This window comes from Mustela nivalis (genome assembly GCF_964662115.1).
Source record: "Mustela nivalis genome assembly, chromosome: 11".
In the NCBI taxonomy this organism is placed as follows: domain Eukaryota; kingdom Metazoa; phylum Chordata; class Mammalia; order Carnivora; family Mustelidae; genus Mustela; species Mustela nivalis.
In genome coordinates this window covers 42353086-42378489 of record NC_139030.1, presented here as the reverse complement: position 1 = coordinate 42378489, position 25404 = coordinate 42353086, and the positions used below count along the sequence as shown (strand labels likewise).

The window sequence follows — 25404 nt, the reverse complement described above, 5'->3', positions numbered from 1 at the left end:
CTCTTAGAGGGTTTGGCCTGTAATTGTGATTAATAACGGTTGCTTTCACTATCTGGAAACAGACAGGCTGATTTGTCTGCCTACAATCATGCTGTGATAAATGGAGCTATTTTAACTCTGGTTTTGTGTATCAAAGAAAACAGATGTAGTCTGGAACTGGGGGCTATAGGAAATATAAAGCCTGCTTAACTTAATCTTCATAGTGCTTGTTTTTATAACTGACGAGCTGGTCAGTTTAAAGAGTTTTTACCAGCCATGTCCTTAATTTTAATTTATGACTTAAGTTTTTACCTAATATTATACCTAAGTCCTTGTCAGGAAGTATAATTCTTTGATTAAATAAAACCAGTCTTAGTTTAAATATTGGTGTTTTTACCTAGCCAAAATTATTTCCTATTGTTCAGAGAATAACTGTGGGGCAGCTGCTCCAAGGTTTTGTTTGTTTGTTTGTGGTCTTAACAGAATCCAGTAGTATCAGAAACTTTAAAAAAGTAAAAAAAGAGACGACTCAAAAGAATGAGCAAAAGATTGGCTTCAAAGCCCTTTGTTAAAACCGTAGTGTGAAATAAAAGACATACATATTGGAAAGGAAGAAATAAAATTCTTGCTATTAATAGGTGCCATAATTGTCTATGTAGACAATCCCAAAGAATCTATAAAAACAAGATATGCAGAATTTAAGAGCATACATAAAAATCAATCACGTTTCTAATATTAAGAACAAAGATAGAGAAACCAAAATTTAAAATACAATGCCATTTCCAGTTGCTTCAAAGAAAATGAAGTGAACATAAATCTAACAAAATTTGTACATACTTAGGCATACATCTAACAAAATATATACAGGATCAGTATTCTGAGAATTATAGCACGTTGATGAAAAAAATCAAAGAAGACAAATAAATGGAGAGACCGTGTTCATGGATTGGTTGAAAACTTGACGTAGTGAAGACAGCCATTTCCAGATTTACGAATTTGTTCAATGTGATTCCTATAAAAATTTCAGCAAAATTTTTAGTAGGTACATTAAAGATTATTCTAAAATGTATATGGCAAGACAAAGGAACTAGATAGCCAAAACACTTGGGAAAAACAATTATGAAAAAGAAGACTAAAATCATAGGAATCTATCTACCTGATTTCAAGTCTTAATATTGTAGCTCTAGTAAAATCAGGACTGTGCTGTTGGAAGAGAGAGAGAAACATCGTCAGTAGAACAGAATAGAAAAGTCCCCCCACCCATAAGTATGTCCAGTTGATTTTGATAACAATACAGAAGTAACCCAGTAGAGGAAGTATATAGTTTTTCAACAAATGGTCCTGTAGTAAGTGGACATCCATAAGCCAAAAAAAGAATCTTGACCTGAATTTCAATATCATATACCAAAATTAACTCAAAATAGATAACAGACTTAAATATGAAACATAAAATAATAAAGCTTTTAGAAGAAAACAAGAAAAAAATCTTCAGGGTCTAGAGTTAGCCAAAGAGTTCTTAAGCTGGTCGCCAAAAGTTTAGTCCTTTAAAGGAAGAGTTGATAAATTGGATCTCATCAAAATTAAAAATGTTTGCTCTGTGGAAGACTCTGATAAGTGGATGAAAAGTTGAGCTACAGAGTGGTAGAAAAAACATGCAAACCACATGTCCAACAAAAGACCTATGTCTATCATATATAAAGAATTCTCAGGGCTCCTGGGTGGCTTAGTGGGTTAAAGCCTCTGCATTTGGCTCAGGTCATGATCCCAGGGTCCTGTGATCAAGCCCCTCATCGGGCTCTCTGCTCAGCAGGGAGCCTGCTTCCCTTCCCCTCTCTCTGCCTGCCTCTTTGCCTACTTGTGATCTCTGTCTGTCAAATAAATAAATAAAATCTTAAAAAAAAAATTCTCAGAATTCAAGAGTAAGATGCAAACAATCCAATTAGAAAGTGGGCAAAAGATACAAAGAATTTCACTAAAGAGGATATATAGGTGGTAAATAATCACATGAAAAGAGGCTCAACATCATTAGCTATTAGGAAAATGCAAATTAAAGCCACAAGGGAAATCACTATACACATATCAGAAAGCTAAAATTTAAAAATAGTGACAATATCAAATGCTGGTGAGATATTAATAAACTAGATCAATAATACATTGGTGGAAGGGATGTGAAGTGGTATAGCCACTCTATAGACACTTTGGCAGTTTTTTTATAAAATCAAACATGCAACTAGCATTTAACCCAACAATTATACTCTTATGTATACCAGGGGATTGTATAGCAGGGTATTAAACTCTTAGGCTCACACAAAAACTTCTGCGTGAGTATTTAGAGCAGCTTTACCCAATATATAGTCCCAAGCTAGAAACAGTGTAGATGTCCTTCAGCTAGTGGTTTGGTACATCCATACCATGACAATTCCTCAGCAATATGAAGGAACCAACTATCAGTGCATGCAACAACTTGGGTAATTCTCCAGGGAATTATGATGAGTAAAAGAAAGCCAATCCCCAAAGATTACATACAATACAATTCTATTTCTATGACATTTTTGAAGTGACTGAATTACAGAAATAGAGAACAGATTAACAGTTTCCAGGGGTCGGTTGTGGGGAAGGGGTGACTGTAGAACAGAAAACACTGGTATCCTTGTCGTGATGGAATTGTTCTGTATCTTGACTATATCAATATCAGTATCCTGGTTGTGATTTTGATCTTTTGATGCCTACCAGATGAGTATAGCTTTTCCAGTATTGATTATCAGATTACCATAATATGGCAGAAAGTTTTGTCCTTTAATTTTTTTTCTTTTGGTTCCTTCTTTGTGACTGGCTTTTTCTCACAAAACTAATATTTTTCCACTGAAGTAATGTTGTAAATAGAGTTCAAAACCAGCCAATTTTACCCATAATTTCACTGAACATTTAATTATTACAGCTGTATCATAGGACAAACCGATTTGAGAACTGACTGAAAATCTATTGTAAAGGTTGTATTGATCCCTGTGCCTTTCCATGTATACAATTCCAGAAGCTGCCTGTTGTAGCTTACACCCTCAGGTCTATCACCATCCTAGAATAGATGGCCTCGATACCAATATTTCTCTTTGGACCTCTAAAGAGATCCCAGAAATTTTATATCCAAGACTCTTCTAAGTAAGATGTTTGTTAGTCTGAATGTCTGTACTACTTTATTAGATTGTTAGAGAATGATTAATTTTTGTAGTTTCATGAGATAAACAGTTAATTCTAATAGATATTTTCAAATGCTCATCAGGGACATGCAAATCAAATGAGATCCCACTCCACAGCCATCAGAATGGCTAAAATTAACACCCAAAAGATGTTGATGAGGATGCAGAGAGATGGGAACCCTCTTACACTGTTGGTGGGAATGCAAACTGGTGCAACCACTCTGGGAAACAGTATGGAAGTTCTTCGAAAAGTTAAAAATAGGACTACCCTGTGACCCAGCAGTTGGACTACGAAGTATTTACCCAAAGGATACAAATGTTGTGATTTGAAGGGGCACATGCACTCCAGTGTTTTAGCAGCAATGTCCATAATAACCAGACTGTGGAAAGAGCCCAGATGTCCATCGACAGAGGAATGGATAAAGAAGATATAGGGTGTGTGTGTGTGTGTGTGTGTGTGTGTAGTGGGATACTACTCAGCCATCAAAAAAAATGAAATCTTACCATTTGCAGTGAAGCTGGTGGAACTAGAGGACATTATGCTAAGCAAAATAAGCAGTCAGAGAAAGACTTATCATATGACTTCACTTACCTGTGGAATTTAAGAAAAAAAAAAACATATGAATGTAGAGGAAGGGAAGGAAAAATAAATTAGGATAAAATCAGAGAAGATAAACCATAAGGGACTCTTAACTACAGGAAACAAACTGACCGTTGCTGGAGGGGAGGTTGGTGGGGGATGGGGTGACTGGGTGATGGGCATTAAGGAGGGCACGTGATGTAATGAACACTGATTGTTATATGCAACTGATGAATCACTAAACTCAACCTCTGAAACTAATAATACACTATATGTTAGTTAATAGATTTTAAATTTTAAAAATGTATAACAGAAAAAAAACATATAGATATTTTCAGATGTGAATCTATTAAAAGTGATGTTAGTTGAAATTTTTTTAAAGTGTTGTTATGTATTGTCTAATATGAAACCCACTAAGCTACGTTGGGCTATTTAAATTTAAATCAATTAAAATTAGGGGCACCTGGGTGGCTAAGTCCATTAAGCAGCCACCTCTTGATTTTTGGCTCAAGTTAAGATCTCATGGTTGTGAGATTGAGCCTCTGTCAGGCTCTGCAAGGGGCATGGAGCCTGCTTAAGATTCTCTCTCTTCCTCTGCCCCTGCCTTACCTCTCTGCCTTTAAAAAAAAATTAATTAAGAGTAAAAATGCACGGGGTGTCTGGGTGGCTCAGTCAGTTGAGTGTCTGCCTTCAGCTTAGGACATGATCCTGGCATTGAGCCGTGAGTGAGGCTGTTTGCTCAGCTGCCTCTCCCTCTGCTTCTCCCTGCTGCTTGTGTTCTCTCAAATAATTTTAAAAATCTTTTTAAAAAATTAAATTAAAAATTCATTTTCTCACTTGCACTAGCTATACTTCAAATGCTCATACCCACATGTGGGTAGGAGCAATGATGCCGAATAGTGCAGATAAAGAACATTGTATCATCATAAGAGAATTGTATCAGATAGTGCTGTTAAGCTTTATTTCATGTATATATATATTCATGCATTGGGTAGGAAAATGGCACAAAAAATGACTTACAGGTTTTTTTTCAATAGATATTAAATTCACGATTTTAGGAGTTAACTTTTTTTTTTTAAATATAAACATATATTTTTATCCCCAGGGGTACAGGTCTGTGAATCACCAGGTATACACACTTAACAGCACTCACCATAGCACATACCCTCCCCAATGTCCATAACCCCACCCCCCTCTCTCAAGCCCCCTCCCCCCAGCAACCCTCAGTTTGTTCTGTGAAATTAAGAGTCACTTATGGTTTGTCTCCCTCCCAATCCCATCTTGTTTCATTTATTCTTCTCCTACCCCCTTAACCCCCCATGTTGCATCTCCGCTTCCTCATATCAGGGAGATCATATGATAGCTGTCTTTCTCCGATTGACTTATTTCACTAAGTATGATACTCTCTAGTTCCATCCACGTCGTCACAAATGGCAAGATTTCATTTCTTTTGATGGCTGCATAGTACTCCATTGTGTATATATATCACATCTTTATCCATTCAGCTGTTGACATCTAGGTTCTTTCCATAGTTTGGCTATTGTAGACATTGCTGCTATAAACATTCGGGTGCCTGTGCCCCTTTGGATCACTACAGTAGTGCAATTGCTAGGTCATAGGGTAGTTCTATTTTCAACTTTTTGAGGAATCTCCATGCTGTTTTCCAGAGGGGTTGCACCAGCTTGCATTCCCACCAACAGTGTAGGAGGGGTCCCCTTTCTCCCATCCTCACCAGCATCTGTCATTTCCTGACTTGTTAATTTTAGCCATTCTGATTGGTGTGAGGTGGTATCTCATTGTGGTTTTGATTTGTATTTCCCTGATGCCAAGTGATGTGGAGCACTTTTTCACGTGTCTGTTGGTCATCTGGATGTCTTCTTTGCAGAAATGTCTGTTCATGTCTTCTGCCCATTTCTTGATTGGATTATTTGTTCTTTGGGTGTTGAGTTTGCTAAGTTCTTTATAGATTTTGGACACTAGTCCTTTATCTGATATGTCGTTTGCAGATATCTTCTCCCATTCTTTCAGTTGCCTCTTGGTTTTGTTAACTGTTTCCTTTGCTGTGCAAAAGCTTTTGATCTTGATGAAATCCCAATAGTTCACTTTTGCCCTTGCTTCCCTTGCCTTTGGCGATATTCCTAGGAAGACGTTGCTGCGGCTGAGGTCGAAGAGGTTGCTGCCTGTGTTCTCCTCAAGGATTTTGATGGATTCCTTTCTCACATTGAGGTCCTTCATCCATTTTGAGTCTGTTTTCGTGTGTGGTGTAAAGAAATGGTCCAATTTCATTTTTCTGCATGTGGCTGTCCAGTTTTCCCAACACTGTTTATTAAAGAGGCTGTCTTTTTTTCATTGGACATTCTTTCCTGCTTTGTCAAAGATTAGCTGACCATAGAGTTGAGGGTCTATTTCTGGGCTCTCTATTTTGTTCCATTGATCTGTGGGTCTGTTTTGTGCCAGTACCATGCTGTCTTGATGATGACAGCTTTGTAATAGAGCTTGAAGTCCAGAATTGTAATGCCACCAACTTTGGCTTTCTTTTTCAATATTCCTTTGGCTATTCGAGGTCTTTTCTGGTTCCATATAAATTTTAGGATTATTTGTTCCATTTATTTGAAAAAAATGGATGGTATTTTGATAAGAATTGCATTAAACGTGTAGATTGCTTTAGGTAGCATAGACATTTTCACAATATTTGTTTTTCCAATCCAGGAGCATGGAACATTTTTCCATTTCTTTGTGTCTTCCTCAATTTCTTTCATGAGTACTTTATAGTTTTCTGAGTATAGATTCTGGGCCTCTTTGGTTAGGTTTATTCCTAGGTATCTTATAGTTTTGCGTGCAATTATAAATGGGATTGACTCCTTAATTTCTCTTTCTTCTGTCTTGTTGGTGATGAGAAATGCAACTGACTTCTGTGCATTGATTTTATACCCTGACACTTTACTGAATTCCTATACAAGTTCTAGCAGTTTTGGAGTGGAGTCTTTTGGGATTTCCACATATAGTATCATATCATCTGCAAAGAGTGATAGTTTGACTTCGTCTTTGCCAATTTGGATGCCTTTAATTTCTTTTTGTTGTCTGATTGCTGAGGCTAGGACTTCTAGTACTATGGTGAACAGCAGTGGTGATAACGGACATCCTTGCCATGTTCCTGACCTTAGAGGAAAAGCTTTCAGTTTTTCTCCAATGAGAATGATATTTGTGGTGGGTTTTTCATAGATGGCTTTGATAATATTGAGGTATGTGCCCTCTATCCCTACACTTTGAAGAGTTTTGATCAGGAAGGGATGTTGTACTTTGTCAAATGCTTTTTCAGCATCTATTGAGAGTATCATACGGTTCTTGTTCTTTCTTTTATTAATGTGTTATATCACATTGATTGATTTGCACATGTTGGACCAACCTTGCAGCCCTGGAATAAATCCCACTTGGTCGTGAATAATCCTTTTAATGTACTGTTGAATCCTATTGGCTAGTATTTTGGTGAGAATTTTCTCATCTGTGTTCATCAAGGATATTGGTCTGTAGTTCTCTTTTTTGATGGGATCCTTGTCTGGTTTTGGGATCAAGGTGATGCTGGCCTCATAAAATGAGTTTGGAAGTTTTCCTTCTATTTATATTTTTTAGAACAGTTTCAGGAGAATAGGAATTAGCTCTTCTTTAAATGTTTGGTAGAATTCCCCTGGGAGGCCGTCTGACCCTGGGCTTTTGTTTGTTTGGAGATTTTTGATGACTGTTTCAATCTCCTTACAGGTTATGGGTCTGTTTAGGTTTTCTGTTTCCTCCTGGTTCAGTTTTGGTAGTTTATATGTCTCTAGGAGTGCATCCATTTCTTCCAGATTGTCAAATTTGTTGGTGTAGAGTTGCTCATAGTATGTTCTTATAATTGTTTGTATTTCTTTGGTGTTAGTTGTGATCTCTCCTCTTTCACTCATGATTTTATTTATTTGGGTCCTTTCTCTTTTCTTTTTGATAACTCTGGCCAGGGGTTTTTCAATCTTATTAATTCTTTCAATGAACCAGCTCCTAGTTTCATTGATTTGTTCTATTGTTTTTTTTGGTTTCTATTTCATTGATTTCTGCTCTGATCTTTAACATTTCTCTTCTCTTGCTGGATTTTGGCTTTCTTTCTTGTTATTTCTCCATCTCCTTTAGTTGTAGGGTTAGGTTGTGTACTTGAGACCTTTCTTGTTTCTTGAGAAAGGCTTGTATCGCTATATATTTTCCTCTCAGGACTGCCTTTGCTGTGTCCCACAGATTTTGAACCGTTGTGTTTTCATTATCATTTGTTTCCATGAATTTTTTCAATTCTTCTTTAATTTCCTGGTTGACCCATTCATTCTTTAAAAGGATGCTGTTTAGTCCCCCTGTTTTGGGTTCTTTCCAGATTTCCTCTTGTGATTGAGTTCTAGCTTCAGAGCATTGTGGTCTGAAAATATGCAGGGAATGATCCCAATCTTTTGATACCGGTTGAGACCTGATTTAGGACCCAGGATGTGATCTATTCTGGAGAATGTTCCATGTGCACCAGAGAAGAATGTGTATTCTCTTGCTTTGGGATGAAATGTTCTGAATACATTTGTGATGTCCATCTGGTCCAGTGTGTATTTTAAACCTTTTATTTCCTTGTTGATCTTTTTGCTTGGATGATCTGTCCATTTCAGTGAGGGGAGTGTTAAAGTCCCCTACTATTATTGTATTATTGTTGATGTGTTTCTTTGATTTTGTTTTTAATTGGTTTATATAGTTGGCTGATGCCACGTTGGGGGCATAGATATTTAAAATTGTTAGATCTTCTTGTTGGACAGATCCTTTGAGTATAATATAGTGTCCTTCCTCATCTCTTATTAGCGTCTTTGGCTTAAAATCTAATTGATTTGATATAAGGATTGCCACCCCTGCTTTCTTCTGATGTCCATTAGCATGGTAAATTGTTTTCCACCCCCTCACTTTAAATCTGGAGGTGTCTTCGGGTCTAAATGAGTTTCTTGTAGGCAACATATAGATGGCTTTTGTTTTTTTATCCATTCTGATACCCTGTGTCTTTTGATTGGGGCTTTTAGCCCATTAACATTCAGGGTAACTATTGAGAGATATGAATTTAGTGCCATTGTATTGCCTGTAAGGTGACTATTACTGTATATTGTCTCTGTTCCTTTCTGATCTACGACTTTTAGGCTCTCTTTTTGCTTAGAGGACCCCTTTCGGTATTTCCTGTGGAGCTGGTTTGGTGTTCACAAATTCTTTCAGTTTTTGTTTGTCCTGGAAGCTTTTTATCTCTCCTTCTATTTTCAATGATAGCCTAGCTGGATATAGTATTCTTAGCTGCATGTTGTTCTCTTTTAGTGCTCTGAATATATCATGCCAGCTCTTTCTGGCCTGCCAGGTCTCTGTGGATAAATCTGCTGCCAATCTAATATTTTTACCATTGTATGTTACAGACTTCTTTTCCTGGACTGCTTTCAGGATTTTCTCTTTGTCACTGAGCCTTATAAATTTTATTATTAGGTGACGGGGTGTGGACCTCTCCTTGTTGATTTTGAGGGGGGTTCTCTGCACCTCCTGGATTTTGATGCTTGTTCCCTTTGCCATATTAGGTTAATTCTCTACAATAATTCTCTCTGATAGACCTTCTGCTCCCCTCTCTCTTTCTTCTTCTTCTGGAATCCCAGTTATTCTAATGTTGTTTCGTTTTATGGTGTCACTTATCTCTTGAATTCTTCCCTCGTGGTCCATTAGCTGTTTGTCCCTCTTTTGCTCAGCTTCTTTATTCTCTGTCATTTGGTCTTCTATATCGCTAATTCTTTCTTCTGCCTCATTTATCCTAGCAGTGAGACCCTCCATTTTTTATTGTACCTCATTAATAGCTTTTTTGATTTCAACTTGGTTAGATTTTAGTTCTTATATTTCTCCAGAAAGGGCTTTTATATCTCCCGAGAGAGTTTCTCAAATGTCTTCCATGCCTTTTTCGAGCCCGGCTAGAACCCTGAAAATCGTCTTTCTGAACTCTAGATCTGACATATTACCAATGTCTGTATTAATTAGCTTCCTAGCCTTCGGTACTGCCTCTTGTTCTTTTTTTTTTGTGGTGAATTTTTCTGCCTTGTCATTTTGTCCAGATAAGAGTATATGAAGGAGCAAGTAGAATACTAAAAGGGTGACAAAGACCCCAGGAAAATATACTTTAACCAAATCAGAAGAGATCCCAAATCATGGTGGGGAGAAAGGGGATAAAAAGAGGTTCAGGAAAAAAAGAGAGAGAGAGAGAGAGAGAGAGAGAGAGAGAAACAATTAAAAAAAGAAAACAATGAAAAAATATAAAAAAGAAAAAATATATATATATTAGATAAACTAGTTTAAAAACATTAAAAAAGAAAAGGGTAAAAGTTAAAAAAAATTTAACAGAAGAAGAAAAAAAATTGAAAAAAAAATTAAATTAACTGCAAGACTAAAGAATCATGGGAAGAAAGTCATGAGTTCCGTGCTTTGCTTTCTCCTCCTCTGGAATTCTGCTGCTCTTCTTGGTATTGAACTTGCACTCCTTGGTAGGTGAACTTGGTCCTGGTTGGATTTCTTATTGATCTTCTGGGGGAGGGGCCTGTTGTAGTGATTTGCATGTGTCTTTGCCCCAGGCGGAATTGCACCGCCCTTACTGGGGGCCGGGCTGAGTAATCAGCTCGGGTTCACTTTTGGGAGCTTTTGTTCCCTGAACACTTTCTGTAGAGTTCCGGAGGATGGGAATGAAAAATGGCGGCCTCCCAGTTTCCAGCCTGGAGGAGCCAAGAGCTCGTGGCCCCACTCCTCAGTGCGCCCTCAGAGAATAGCGCGCAATTGCTCCTATCTCCCTGGCCTCTGACCACACTCCGAGCTCACCGAGCCTGCGACTGGTTCAAGGTAACCCCGAGCTGAGAGCTCGCACCCTGGCTCTGTCTCTGTGGCTGGCTTCCCCGTTCTAATACCCGCAAGCTCTGCGACACTCAGATACCCCGATCCTTCTGTGACCCTGCGGGACCTGAAGCCACACTGACCCCGTGTGGGCTTCACCCTGGTTTAGCCTCTGGAGCGATGTCCCTCAGCGGAAGAGACTTTTAAAAGTCCTGATTTAATGCTCCATTGCTCTGCTGCCTGGCCGGGAGCCGGCCCCTCCCCCCATGGTCTATCTTCCCGTCACTTTGGATTCACTTCTCCGCCAGTCCTACCTTTCAGAAAGTGGTTGATTTTCTGTTTCTAGAATTGCTGTTCTTCTTCTCTTCGATCTCCCGTTGGATTTGTAGGTGTTTGCAATCTTTAGATAAGCTATCTAAAGCCTGCTACTTCTCTGCCTTCTTGACTCCTCTCCAGCAGTTAACTTTTATGAAATAAAGTAACATTTGTCTGGGCGCCTGGGTGCCTCAGTGGATTAAAGCATCTGCCTTCAGCTCAGGTCATGATCTCAGGGTCCTGGGATCGAGCCCCACATTGGACCCTCTGCTCAGTGGTGAGCCTGCTTCCTCCTCTCTCTCTGCCTGACTCTCTGCCTACTTGTGATCTCTCTCTGTGAAATAAGTAAATAAAAATCTTTAAATAAGTAAATAAAAAGGTAGGTAGATAGATAAGATAAAGTAGCATTTGTCATCAGTGGTTGATGTTCTAAAATGTAACTTCCGTTTATCCTTTCTCCAGAATTTCAGTTTGGTCAGTAGCCTCAAATTCATAGTAAGTTCACCTTAATCCAGTTGATTGTCACAGTGAGAGTATGTTACCCTTATGGAAACTGTTTGGGCTTCTAAGAGAGCCCCTTGAAAGCACATAGTCCAGGATTTCTTCATTTTGGCACTGCAGATAGTGCTTTGTTGTGGAGACTGTTAAGGGCGTTTAAGATGTTTAGCAGCATCCCTGGCCTCTGTCCATTAGATGCTGGTAACATCATCCCAGATAGGACAACCAAAAATGTCTCTTGGAGGGCAGAATTGCCTCCATTAAGAACCACTGATAGAGTCCAAAGAGCTCTAGCGATTTGAAGGAAAGAGCTTTAGGTTCTTTGATTGACCTCTTGTTTTAGCTACTATAAAATAAATAGCTCTGCTTATATCCAAGAAAGAACGCCAGAAATAGGAAGTACAAGGCAAATAGAAGCAAAGGAAATTAAGGAAACTCAGATAGCTTTCCCTAGATACTTGAATTTCTGCTCCTAATCTAACAGACTTACAGATAACTGTGGTTCAATATTTATTTTTTATGTCTACTAACATTGTATTCTGTGTGACATATACTGTTCTACCACAGAGCCACAAAAATGAATAAAACATGGCCCTAGTCTTCAAGGAGCATATGAAATTTTCTATTTTTTTTCTGCCCTTATGTATTTCATGTTATTTCACCTGTTCACATGCTTTTTACTCCATTGTATAGGTATTAATTGACAACTTGGGTTTAAATTTCAAGTGTGTCAAGCCCTCTGTGGGGGAAGTCTAACAGAATTATCACTTGTTTATATTCTGAAGACAGATCTCCTGTGATCTGTTATTGGCCGTAGAAATTCAGACTTTTATTCTATTTCATAATCTCTAAAAACCTATTCAAGGATCAGTAAGATCTTCGAGCTATTGTGTGAACTGCACAGATGAAATCTGAGCATGAAAAAAATTGACATTTTAAATATTTAATGAAAGAAAAATCCTATTAGATTTTAATTGCTTTATGAAAGCCTGTTATATCCATGCGTTTGTCATCTCAATATCGGAAATTTCATTAGTAGAAAATAAGTCGAATATCTGAAAAAGAAATGGAAACATGACTTGAGTATCCACAAAGCACTAAACTAAACTCTTGGATAGGCCTAGTCCCATTTCATGTGCCTTTAAAGTCTGGATGTTAGCATCCCTCAATTGGAGATCTTTTGGCTAACATTCAGCATGTACCTCTACCGGAACCAAACACATACAAAAATGTGCTGTGTAGCACGAATGCATGGACAAGTGCATCCTCTTTCCATGTTGAAACCCTTGCTCTGAAGAAGCATCTTTGCAGTCATATCACCTCAGAGTGGAGGTTGTCTCTTCTTACCAGTACCTAATAAGTTTCATGGGGCCAGAACCACAAATGGCGTGAAGTTGTTGGGCTGATTTCAGCACTGATATTCCAGCACTGATTCCTTACATAATCCACCAGTAGTTTGGTTGGATTAATTAAAACTTGAAATACAAAGTAAATGCTCAGATCACTCATAACAAGCACCTGAGTCGAAATTTTCTCTTTAACATCTGACCTATAGAGTAGTGCTAAAGTGATATGCAGGATGCTCAAACTAGAACTTTCAAAATATAGTTGTTATGTAGTAATGGTTAGGTGCTTTTAGCTGTGGCTAAGTTCTACTTCTGAGCTTTAGCTTTGGTAATCTTCGAAATGTACAGTCTGTTTCATAATCTGTTTTTTAAATAAGCATGTAATCTTTGCAATCCTATAATCAGATTCATAATTCAAAAAGTTTTTAATTTAACTAAAAAGAACTCTGGACAGCAGACCCCAGATTTGTCCCCCCCCCCTTTTTTTAAAGATTTATCCTTTTTAAAACAGGACTATTTGGGATGGGGTACCTGGGTGGCTCAGTGGGGTAAGCCTCTGCCTTTGGCTCAGGTCATGATCTCAGGGTCCTGGGATCGAGCCCCACATCAGGCTCTCTGCTCAGCAGGGAGCCTGCCCCCCCCCCACCTGCCTCTCTGCCTACTTGTGATCTCTCTCTCTATCAAATAAATAAAATCTTAGGAAAAAACAGACAGGACTATTTGGTAGCTTCTGCAAAGCCTTCAGTCCCTTAGACCACAAAGAGTAGTTTCAGATAATTTTTAGTGACTAGGCTGGCTACCATGTAGATTTTTCATTTTTCACACCCGGCACTTCCGTGTTCCTCATACATGTTTGGTCAATCATACCACAACATTCTTTCTTGGAGCTTAAGCATCCAGAAGGGATTGTTGAACTTGTGATTTCAAATACTGTCCCTAAAGGCTTCCATTTCCTCTGTTCCAAAAGTAATTTTTTTTTTTAAAGATTTTATTTATTTATTTGACAGAGAGAGATCACAGGTAGGTTGAGAGGCAGGCAGAGAGAGAGAGAGAGAGAGAGAGAAGCAGGCTCCCCACCGAGCAGAGAGCCCGATGTGGGACTCAATCCCAGGACTCTGAGATCATGACCTGAGCCAAAGGCAGCGGCTTAACCTACTGAGCCACCCAGGCGCCCCCCAAAAGTAATTTTTAAAAAATATACTGTATATTGTGGAGGAACATAAAATACTTGTCTTATCCAATCTGTATACACATAATTAGATATTAAGTTGTAAAAAGGTGAATTCCACTTTAATTTGAGTGGAAAAAGAATTTTCCTCTTTGTTTTGATAACGTTCAGCATTTAGCTGGTCTGTATTTTTTGTATCTTTTTTTTTTTTTAAGATTTTATTTTTTTGAGAGGGAGAGAGAGAATGACCAGGGGGAGGGGTAGAGGGAGAGGGACAAGCAGACTTCCCACTAAGCATAGGAGGCCAATGTGGGGCTGGGTCCCAGGACCCTGAGATTATGACCTGAGCTGAAGGCAGATGCTTAACCGACTGAACCACCCAGGCACCCAAATTTTTGCATTTTTAAAAAGATATCTAAGGCTCTTAAATACCTGGCTTTAGACTTTGGGCATCAATAGGATAATTGTGAGTTGTGGAGTACAAGCTCTAGTCTTAGCTCTTAGACTAGGTTTATACTTCTGGAAAATCAGAAGTCAAATACACATAGTTGAGTCAGTAGTCATGAATAACCCAGGTTCAGAAAGAAGCATAAACTTCATGTGGTAAGAATGTACATAAATGTCTTGTCATGAATAACGTGTGAATACACACAAGGAATGCTGAAATAGTCTTCGGCTGCCTGTTATTTGCTATTCTTATCCATTCTCCCTTCCTCCAATATGGCATGCTACATAAAGAACAGAGTGTCGTTTCCTCCATTTCTGAAATGAGCTCTGCAAATGTTTAAGCACACATGTATTTGTGTACTTGTGTGTTAAACGTATCCAGACCAGTACAGTCAACTAATTTCTAAATGACTAAATGCAGTGCAGGTAAGGATTGTACAAAGGACATTATTAGTGTTGTTGTTTAGCTCTAGAATAAAAGTCTTCTACTTTGAAGTGTAGATTATGGCCTTTGGGTTTTGTTTTTGTTTTTTTTTTTTTAGATTTTTATTTATTTATTTGACAGACAGATCACAAGTAGGGAGAGACGCAGGCAGACAGAGAGAGAGAGGAGGAAGCAGGCTCCCCACTGAGCAGAGAGCCCGATGTGGGGCTTGATCCCAGGACCCTGAGATCATGACCTGAGCTGAAGGCAGAGGCTTCAACCCACTGAGCCACCCAGGCACCCCTGGTCTTTGGTATTTTGGTGTTATTTTCACTTATTGATTCATCTGTGAAAACTACCAAATGTTCTTTGGTAGCATTTTATGAAGACTATTTCTACTAATCATCTTAAAGTCTTAGAAGGCTGATTGTCTGTACACTTATCCTACAGTATAGCTGACCTAATTGTAAGCAAAACTAAAAAGATTCCTGGTCACTTTAATTTTATAGGCCATGATTTCTGACTTTAGATCAAATTCTATTATCACTGATGGAAGAAGCTCAGAGACCTCTGCCATCAAGGGGTTAAATTCTTTCATTAAATATGTTTATGAGGGACCACAGCCATTTTGCCTCTACTGCTTTTTTTCTTTTTCCTTTTTTTTTTTTTTTTACTTTCTAGTTCACTAATCAAATGTATGTTAGATTGATTATTGTAAAAGTATAAACCATAGAAAATTTGACAAGATAGATGTGTAAATTATCCTTCTGACAGAACTAATGATGCACTCCAAGCACCTTCTGTTTTCCAGCGCTTGGTGAGCAACTTCATTAAATATGCAATGGCTGTTGGGTGGCTTCTCAGAGGATGGTTCAACTCCTTGTGGAATTGCATTATTATTAGAGGTGTAAAACCAGGCAGACAAGCTAGCTGTTGGGCATCCTGCTGAGGTTCTAATGTGCTCCATCTTGTTGGAGCAGTTGTTTGCAGTCTTTTCAGGACAATTACATCCATAACCACAGGACACATTCAGTGAAACTATATTACAGATAACGGAGACTAACATTGACTGCTCTTCACCCCTCTCCCTTGAGCTGCCTCCGTGCGGGTAGCTTATAATAATGTGACTTCTATCACTTACAAAGTAGTTGTGTTTGTTTGTTTTTTTTTAATCCCTTGGAGCAAATCGGAAAATAACTGATTTGTAACTTTTTTGAGTGCTTAAAATCATAGGCTGTTTGAGTTGAAAGACTTCATAGATTCTAATCCCTTTGAAGATGACAAAACCAAGGCTAAAGCATTGTAGTCAGTTGTCCTTTCGGGAGCTAGTAGGAGGACGCGGTAGAACGTCTTTTGGGTGGTAGAGATTGCATGAATAAGAATCTGTTTTGTTTGGCTTCTGGTTTTAGAGTTCTTTTAAACAGTTTTTTTCTTTTTGAATTTAAGATTTTTTTCCCTGCTCTATTTCATTTTCCCCCATCTTAATTCCAGCAAACTTTTTTATTTCTGGAAGTCAAGCAGAAATACTTTGCTTTCTGAGCATGTATCATGCTATAATTTTAATGACAATTTGATAGTTTCCTGGAGAACTGGACACAAAGATGGTTTCAGTTGAGCCTGAAATGGTATTTAAGGTTCCAAATGGCAGATGCTACAGTGTATCACTGCAGCCTGATAAATGAGATTGCATTTTAGAATGACAGGCTGAATACTTTAATGAAAGAAGGTTTCCATTTCAGTTGGCCAATTAAATCACTGTTGATGACTTCGGATCATTAATGAACATTTGTGGAAAATGACCATTTGAATTCAATTATTTCAATAATATGTTTGAAAAGTACTAACTGCAAATAAGCCTATCTGTAAATTAAAAGATTTATCCATTTTGCCACAGAAATTAGCATATTGCTTTGCTTTTCTTAATGCCAAAGCAAGTTAACATTTCAAAAATTTTTTACATATCCTTTCTTATAAAAGTTCTACTTAGAAAAGTTTGTTTTTTCATTGGGTGCCCTCAAAAAGATAATTTATGCTGTGGATCATCATATTACTTCATTATTCCTAAATTAGCAAGAGCTGGAAACAGAAAAGGGGAACATTATACAATATATAAAAGTAGAAGATTAAGTTTTAAATGGAGTAGGTATTTATTTAGTGCCCCCCCCCAAAAATCTTTAATTTTGGAAAAACAATAGGAAGAAAATAACCATTATTAGGGAACATGTTAATTTATTTAAAAGCAATATGAAAATAAAATGCAAGTGAAAGTTTCATAACCACAATTTTTTCTTAAACCCATTACAGGTTCAGATTTCCTTAATTATTTTAAGCTTTACAGTATTTTATGGATGTATATATCCTGCCATTTTTGCTATAATATTCCCAATAAATTCATCTGGAGATGATGTTTTTCTTTAGTTAAGTTAATTTTCTCTGAAACTTTGGCGTGTTTTGGTAGTTAAGACAGGAGGTGGGTTCTTTTGAAATGCATGTTTTTCTCATTTTATTATTTGTTAAGTGGGTCCTGATCTCAGCCCAGGCTTCCTTCATCTCCGTTTCACAGTTTACAGAGAAAGGAGACACTGTGGAGCTCAGGCTTCCCCTGGGAATACATTGGGCTTAATGAGCTTGATAGTCTGGTGGGCTCAATAAATCAAATAAAGCAAAACATTTCTCATTTTTGAATAAAAGCATTTATCACACAGTGTTTGTTCACTCATGGTCACAAGATTGATTGGTTCTCAGCATCATAGTGTATACTGAAGCGTTTTTTATTTTGTTTTTCTAGTGGGCAAGTTACGGAAGCAGTGGCTAAAGGAAAGTATCTCTGATGTTGGCTTTGGGATGCTGAAGTCTGTCAAGGAGTATGTGGACCCCAATAACATCTTTGGAAACAAAAACCTTTTATAAATCCATTACTGTTGTTACAAAAAAAAGTTACTTTTTCTTTTTTTTTTTTTAAGTCTTCAACTATGGTTATACCAGTAATCAAATATATCATGGACTGTATTTCAGCAAAGTTTGTTTGTTGGTTGAAAATAATTTGTTAATCATTCTGTATTTGTTTTGTTTCTAAATCTATGGATTGACAGATGGTATTCCTAAATCTCTCTCCTTGTAGGTGCATCAGTTGATCGCCAACTGGTTGTCATTTCAAATTTTAGTCAGGCAGCACAAGGCTGCTAGCTGTTATTTCAAAGGAAGATGCTGCCAGCTGCTCTGTATTGATGCCTCCCCTTGGGAACAAAGGCAGATTTTGGTGTCATCCACGGCTTATCCAGCCTCTTTTTTAAAAGGGTGTTGCTGGGAAGCAGATATCTAGGGAAGGATTCCGTTCGGAGTGATTACAAATTCTAGTGTGAGTAGGCCATTAAGGAGGGTACTCAGGAAAGAACATAGGCAACCTGTTACTTAGGATACCTCCAGTTCTGTGAGGTGCTTGGCCTACATTTTTCTTTGAAATGAGTATAGCGTTTTAGACCTTAAGTCAGTCTAAAAATTATTGTTAGGGACAACAATTCTGTTTCTGTTTCTGTTTCTACTGGGGTATGAATTGTATGTGTATAAGTGAGAAAATCTCTTGTTATATCCTAGTTCCTTCATCATATGTTGTATAAGAAAACTGACCTATCACTCATTGTATTTGAAGGACAGTTTTACCATGAAATGAATGCCTTTATCAGCATAACAGTTCTAATGTTTCTGATTTCACATTCTTGTTGCTGAGATGCATAAGAAGCTGCAACAGGAGCAGAAGAGGGAAGATTCCTTACACTTCATATCTCCAGTTCAAAGAATCGTTTGGCTAACGAAACACAGCTATCATTTAACTACTGAATTTGAAAACTTTAAGTTTCAGTAACAATTTTTTTTTAATTAACCCGAACAACATGATAAATTTTCATATAAAACTAAAGTTTCAGTTTAGTTTTTAATAGTGATTTAACGCCTTTTTGAATTACTGGTTTAACCTAAATTTTGAAAAAAATATATTAATACACATGCCATAATCAAAAGTTTGAAATGTCATATTTCTTGAATAATAGGGAGAACGTTAATCACATTTAGCAGACATTTTTACATTTAAACCTGGATATTAAAATAAGTAAAATTATTACTTTGAATCACTGTCTGTCAAGGTTCATGATTCACATTTTGGGATGGATTCTTTTCTTAATGCAATACCTAACTTTTGATAATTTTTTAAAATTAATATTTGATCAAATAATATAAGTCAAAGTGCAGACGATCCTTTAAAAGGACATGCTGTCTGTCTATGTAGCAACAGCTCCAAAGTATTTTTGGGCAGTTTGATACCTTTTATATCTGAAGTATACTTAAACAGAAAAGTGAAAATTTAAATTGACAAAATGGTATTTTTAAGACTTCAAAATGATAAAACAATTTGTAATAAAATTGGCCTCAAACTAATAAACTTAAAATCTGTAAGCAAATCAAAATTAAATAATCAGTTTAACAACAAAAACTAAATGTTTATTTATTAGAAGCTGCCTCTCTTCACTGGTGATTTATTTTTAATTATAAAATTTCCAGCAGATCTTAGCTTTAAAAGCCCTTGCTATTTGAAATAGTTGGATGTTTGATGAGGAAATTCCACTTGCCTCTAGAATTATAAAAATCTCAGCTTTATAAAATGCATCTATCTATTCATGAAGGTAATTTCTCTAACTGGTGATCAAAATGTAAAACTTAATACAGTAGTAATATCTCACTGGAGTGTATACATGTTTCTGAGTAAATTTTTTTAAATAAAATTTACGGATTCATAAGCAGACCCATTCCTTTGCACGTGATTGTTCTAACATTCTCTCCCAGGGAGTTCAGATTTCAGCAACCTCAGAAATCTGTATTTGGTTTTAGGAAACTATAAATGTCACAGCTGAAAATTGTTGTGTTCACTGTTCTACATGAACCTTACGGAATAATTAGTGATTTATGTCTTTGTTTTTCTTCTTCCATGTATGCAGGACTCCCCAACCTTGATTTTATAGTGATGACTACATTCTGTTCTTGGAATGATTTCTACAGGGATTTTGAAACAGATGAACACTTGCCAGTGCTGTTTCACTCTGATTTAGTAAATCAGAAACCCTGTACCCCACTTTCTCACACCTGCTTCTGAGAGATACCTCGGAATGTACTTAGTTTCTGTGGAGAACTGGGTTCTTGATTATGCACAGAGGCACTTAAACCTTGCCTCATATTTCTGGAATATCTGAAAATGGTTTCATAAAAGTTAAAGCATGGAGTATATGGTATATGTGAGGCTTTTAAACTCATTTTGAATAAGTTTCTTTAAAATTTTAAAAGCTCATAACCGATTTGGTTTTTAGTACAGCGTAAACATTGACTTGTCTTTCTTAAATTAGTCATATTTCTAATATTTGTTGATGTTACATTTGGGTTGAGGTTTTAGTGGGACTAGGAACTTGCTGCTAGTCAGAAGTGGCATTGAATACTAAAGACTCAATATGAACAGGCTTTTTTTGACCCTTAGAGAAACTGATGCCTTAATGTTTGGTGCAAAATACAGTGCATAAGTGAATTTTGTCTTATACTGAGTAACTTGAGCTTTTTTAGTTTAGTAAGAATTGTGGAAGCCACATGTTTATTGTGCCCAGCATTTTACCACAAAGAAAGAGGATTGAATTCTTTCGTCTTGGGAGGAATTGGGAATTTACATCGTAAATGCTTACATGTATTTAGTACTATTACTTAAGAGCTACTTATGAAGCTGGAAGCCTTCTTAAATGTAGTTGTATAGATGTATTTTGGAAAACATAAGCGCAGTGAAGGATGAGCTTCCATCAGTGTGTCAGATACAGATGGTTGCAAGGAAACCTGGTGTTCAGAATATTCTCTTAGTAACTGCTAAGTCCTAGCTTACATTTTTGATAATGCCTTTCTGCATGCTGGCTCCAGAGATTTTTCTTTGTTCTTTCCTTTTTTAGCTACAACTTCTTAACCAGAGCTGATCAAAGAAGCCCTGTAGTCCCAAGCTGAAGCGTGTAACCTCAGCTGTTCAAATGGGGCTGGGTGTGGTTGAACATCTACTCTGTATAAATGTAGAACACAAACAGTTCCTGATCATGGATTGATTCAGAAGCTGGATGTGCTGGCGCTTGAAGCAGCCACAATGGAATGCTATGGGAAGTGTCTGCATTTTAAGGAACACTGAGGCATTAAGGACAGCTTTAATAGCTTTTCGTTTACCACTTAATCTTTGGCAACTTTGCTTTTAATTAGGGCTTAGCTCATGGTGGAAGAAAAGCTGAAAAATACCAAGTGCCAGTGTTGGATTGAAGAATCCAGAATCACTTTTGGCTTTACGAGTATGGAAGTGTGGCTTTGCTCAAGGCTCCAAATGAACCATATGTCAATACATTCATTGAATTCTTACTCATTTCAGGGTCGTGAAAAGGAAATAATGTATACATTGATGCTGAAATTCAGAAAATATAAAAGATTTTTTTTAACTATTGAATTTTATGCTGTCTGCTATGAAGGATGTAAGACCCTTGGGTTTCTGCTTCCTAAACCACACTGTTTGCCTTCAGTGTGGAATTTGTAAAAACTACTTGTAACATCAACAGGTTATAGAAATGTGTATCATTAATAAAATGCACCCACGTCTAAGAGATTTTGTTTTCTTCAAAGGGAGTGGGAAGCTCATTGTTCTCTTTGCATATGGGTTTTTCTTTCATTTTTAGCTTTTCATCTTCATATTTCCACTGATTCGAAAACAAAATTTTATAATTTTATTAATGAAGCATAATCAAGCCCCTTTAGAATATAATTAGCTAGATTTTATCACTAATTATTTTTTAAATCAATGTTATATTCCTAGGAGGTGTTTAGTCTCCCTTGAACCTGAAGCATTCCAATTTGAACCTAGGAAGATCCTCAGAAAATGAGCACTATGCTCTTCTATTATTCCTTAATAAACCTGAGTGAGGACCACTGATATATGGAACACTCAAGCCAAAGAACCATCACAGAATGAAGGAACTTGAGTTCTGTGAACATGAAAAGATTTCTTTTTTGGTTCCCAAAGGAGATTTTTTTTATAACTTTTTTTTTTCCACAAGGAAGAAAAATAACACATTAAGTATCATTAAGAACATTTTTCAGAGACTGAACTTCCAAATCTAAGGGTGAGAGAGAAGGAAAAGAAAAATGTTTTAGTGTGGATCTTTAAGCTGCACAAATACCTGTTTTTCAGGCATCGTATTGTTAGCAGTGTTTTTCATGAAAAATATGAGCACCCTATGAAACTTATGGTTTAACACTTAAAGTAATCTTGTTCACATATTCGTAAAGAACATGAAATGCTTATACTGATATACAGTTTCTATAAATAATTATTTTTTTGGACCTCGTAAGGAATTTCCCCAAAAGTTTACAGTGCCTTGTTGGGATTTTTGTTTTGTTTTGTTTTTCCATGAAATAGCCATTGTTTAAAATGAGTGGGAGAGGATAATTAAGTCTTTAAAGACTGAGATTGTTTAGTAGTTCAGGGCTCTTCCTCTTCAAGAATATGTCAGGATTTAAGTAGTTATGTGTAGAAATACTGAAAATCCTTTCCACAGTGTGGGTTTGAATCGTCTGTTCTAGTCTGTTTCACTAGTTATACGGTGGACCTGTACTTCATATATCCGTTCAGTTGATGGGATTTATATGTACTTTCATTCTTAGATTTTCATTTCTATTGTCCCAACTTAGTAGCCCTAACTTAGTAGCCCTAAGATGTGGCTTAGTGGATGTGGCCTATTCACTCAGTCCCTGAGACACCCACTACTTGCTTTTGGATGTTAGCTCACACAGCTCCCTGAGGAGCAGGGCCTGTTGGGGTGGGGGATCTCTTCCTTATATTGTGTGTCAGTCTTTTTTTCTGTGATGGTGCCTTCAGAATAATGAGTATTTCTGTTCCTGGACAATGATAAATCTCACGAGAAATATGTGCAGATTATATCTCTTAATTTTTGTCCTTTTTGCTAAGCCTGTGAAATACTTTGGCTCTGATACAACTTGACTTGAATAATATCTTATCCTGAGTCTTCCTCCAAGGCAGTACATATTCCTGCCAGTACTGTAGTAATCTTTTGGGAACTACATGTGGGTAAGCTCTTGTATGTAAGCCATTATATTGCTGTAACTAATGCATACAAACAGTTCTTCTCTTTACGTTTATAGTTTAAATGTTGATATGTAGTGGGAAGGGAAGTTTCTGAGAGATTCAACGCAGCTTTGTCAGTTCAGACTGAGCCATACTGTTTTCCACAAGGGCTCAAAACATAGTCTATCTACTGTGCTTTTGGTGTATGTTTGGATTTCTCCTTTTATTGCTTTTCCTAGACTGTACTGTTCTATAAGCAAATGCCCATGTATGATTTTTAAGATGTGCTGGGAAGAAATAAAACAATATCAAAACCGCTCATTGTTATAGAAGTTGTTTATTTCACGTTGATCCCATTTAACCTTATTTCAGCAACTACATGCTAGGCTGCCAGAGAGTGATAGAATGTAGTCTGTATCCATGAGTAGCCTCTCTGTTTGTTACTGAAGGACATGTGTACAGACACTGGTCTTCTCCCTGCCTGTGGCTCCTGAATTGGAGGGAAGGTTACAGTTTTCTGGGCTCTGAAATGACTGAGGACCAAACCTGTTGAACCTAACCTTACTTGGTACATTTCAATAACCACTTACCTCACTAAGATTTCAACTCTTAGTTAAATAAAGAAGTTTTCTGCCTGGCTCGTATGAGCTTGGACTGAATGAACCTTAGAAATCCTCTCACCTTACCTTTTCCCAAACATAATTGTCTAATTTCCCCTATCCCCCAGGCCACAGTTAACCAGGCGTCCTGAACATTTTGCTGTGACCACAGGGAATTTACTATCTTTCCAGGAAGCCTGTTCCAGCTTGAAATCTTCAAGTATTAAGGGTTTTTTGCTGTTTAAACAAATCCACCTTCCTCTTCTATTCACTAAGGTGACTTTTAGCTCTGTAGTCATAGAGTTGTCCAGGTGCTCTAGTGAAGGGCAGCTTATGTTCCCCCACATCTTCTTCAGTGAGCTTTTGCTCCTGTGACTTTGCAAAACCATCACCATCACAGTCTCTTCCTGTGTGCCTCCTTGATACGGTGGGGGTTTTTTGGTTTTGTTTTTTGTTTTTTTAGATTTATTTATTTTAGCAGGTGGAGGGACAGAGGGAGGAGGCGAGAGAGTCTCAAGCAGATTCCTTACTGACTGCAGAACATGACACAGGGCTCAGTCTCACAACCCTGAGATCATGACCCGAGCCAAAACCAAGAGTCCGTGTTTAACTGACCGTGCAAACCAGGTGCCTCAAAATTTTATTTTTAAATTTTTATTTAATTATTACTATCTTTTCTTTTTTGGAAAAAAGTATGAGCAATCAGGGAGGAGGGACAGAGAGAGTATCTCAAACAGGCTGTCTGCTGAGTGGGGCTGGATCCCACTACCCCTAAGATCAGGACCTGAGCTGAACTCAAGAGTTGGATACTCGACAGACTGAGCCACCCACGTGCCTCCTCTTTGATGTTCTTAAAGTGAAGCGTCTAAGCCTGTATGTGCCAGAGTAGTAGCAATGATTTCCTTATTCTAATAATAGATGCACTAATAAGTGCATTTTTGATGAACATTGCACTGTCACCTCACAATGAACTTGAATTTAACAAAGCTTGTCTTTTCTGCATATGCCATTTTGGCCACATCTCCCTGGAGTCTGATTTTTTTTAAAGTCCAATTACTTTTATTTATTCTTACTAAAATTTGTATCTTGCTGGATTTGATTCCAGAGTTTCAAAATTTTAGAATCTTGACTTTGATCCAGAATTTTTTTTGTTCCATCCAGTTTTGGGTCCTTAGTAGAAGTGAGACATAATATGTCTGGATCTGGTTGCAAATAATGGCAGAAAACTGTTGTACATAAGAGTCTGCCTGGTAACACATCCATGAAAGAGCTTTCTGAGCACAGGCAGCTATTCTTCCACTTCATGTGCTATTGTCCACTTTACATTTTTATATTTTGTCCACAAATGGGCTTTTTTGTCCCAATGAATCAATAATTATTTCAGACAAAACTTAAACATGCAATTACATTTAAGTCAGTTGCCAGACTGAAATCCTTTGATGAAGTTTGCTGCTCAAGTTTCTTGTCCTAGCCTGTGAGAAAAGCAGATGAGGTCTGCCAGCACATTTACTTTTGCCTGTGTTTGGCCTCAGGGGTGTGTTTCTATTTTCAATATACTTAAACCCAGTTTATGATGCAACCTGTTGATTGGGTCTGATATGGTCTGGTTACAACCTCTTAAATCCATTCTTACTTACACAGTTCCATCACATCTTGTGTACCTCGTTGTATCCACAGTACACCTGGGAAAGTACTCTTTAAAAATTGAAGTTTTGTCACTCTAAAGCTGTAAAATAAGAGAGGATGGGGTTCTAAAGCCTAAGAACACAATGGAAAGAGTTCTGTTCTGGAATTTTGAGTGTGTTCCATTTTCCTCTAACAACTACAAG

The 25404-nt window shown here is 37.4% G+C and overlaps 1 protein-coding gene across 1 annotated transcript in view; it reads left to right on the top strand.

Moving 5' to 3' along the window:
* Positions 1 to 23292, top strand: part of AGPS (alkylglycerone phosphate synthase) — a 152266-nt gene extending 128974 nt beyond the window's left edge. The window contains exon 20 of the mRNA XM_082689398.1: positions 17628 to 23292. Coding sequence (XP_082545524.1) covers positions 17628 to 17749 — 122 coding nt within the window. The 3' untranslated portion in view covers positions 17750 to 23292. The remainder of the gene's footprint in view (positions 1 to 17627) is intronic.
* Positions 23293 to 25404: the final 2112 nt, after the last annotated feature.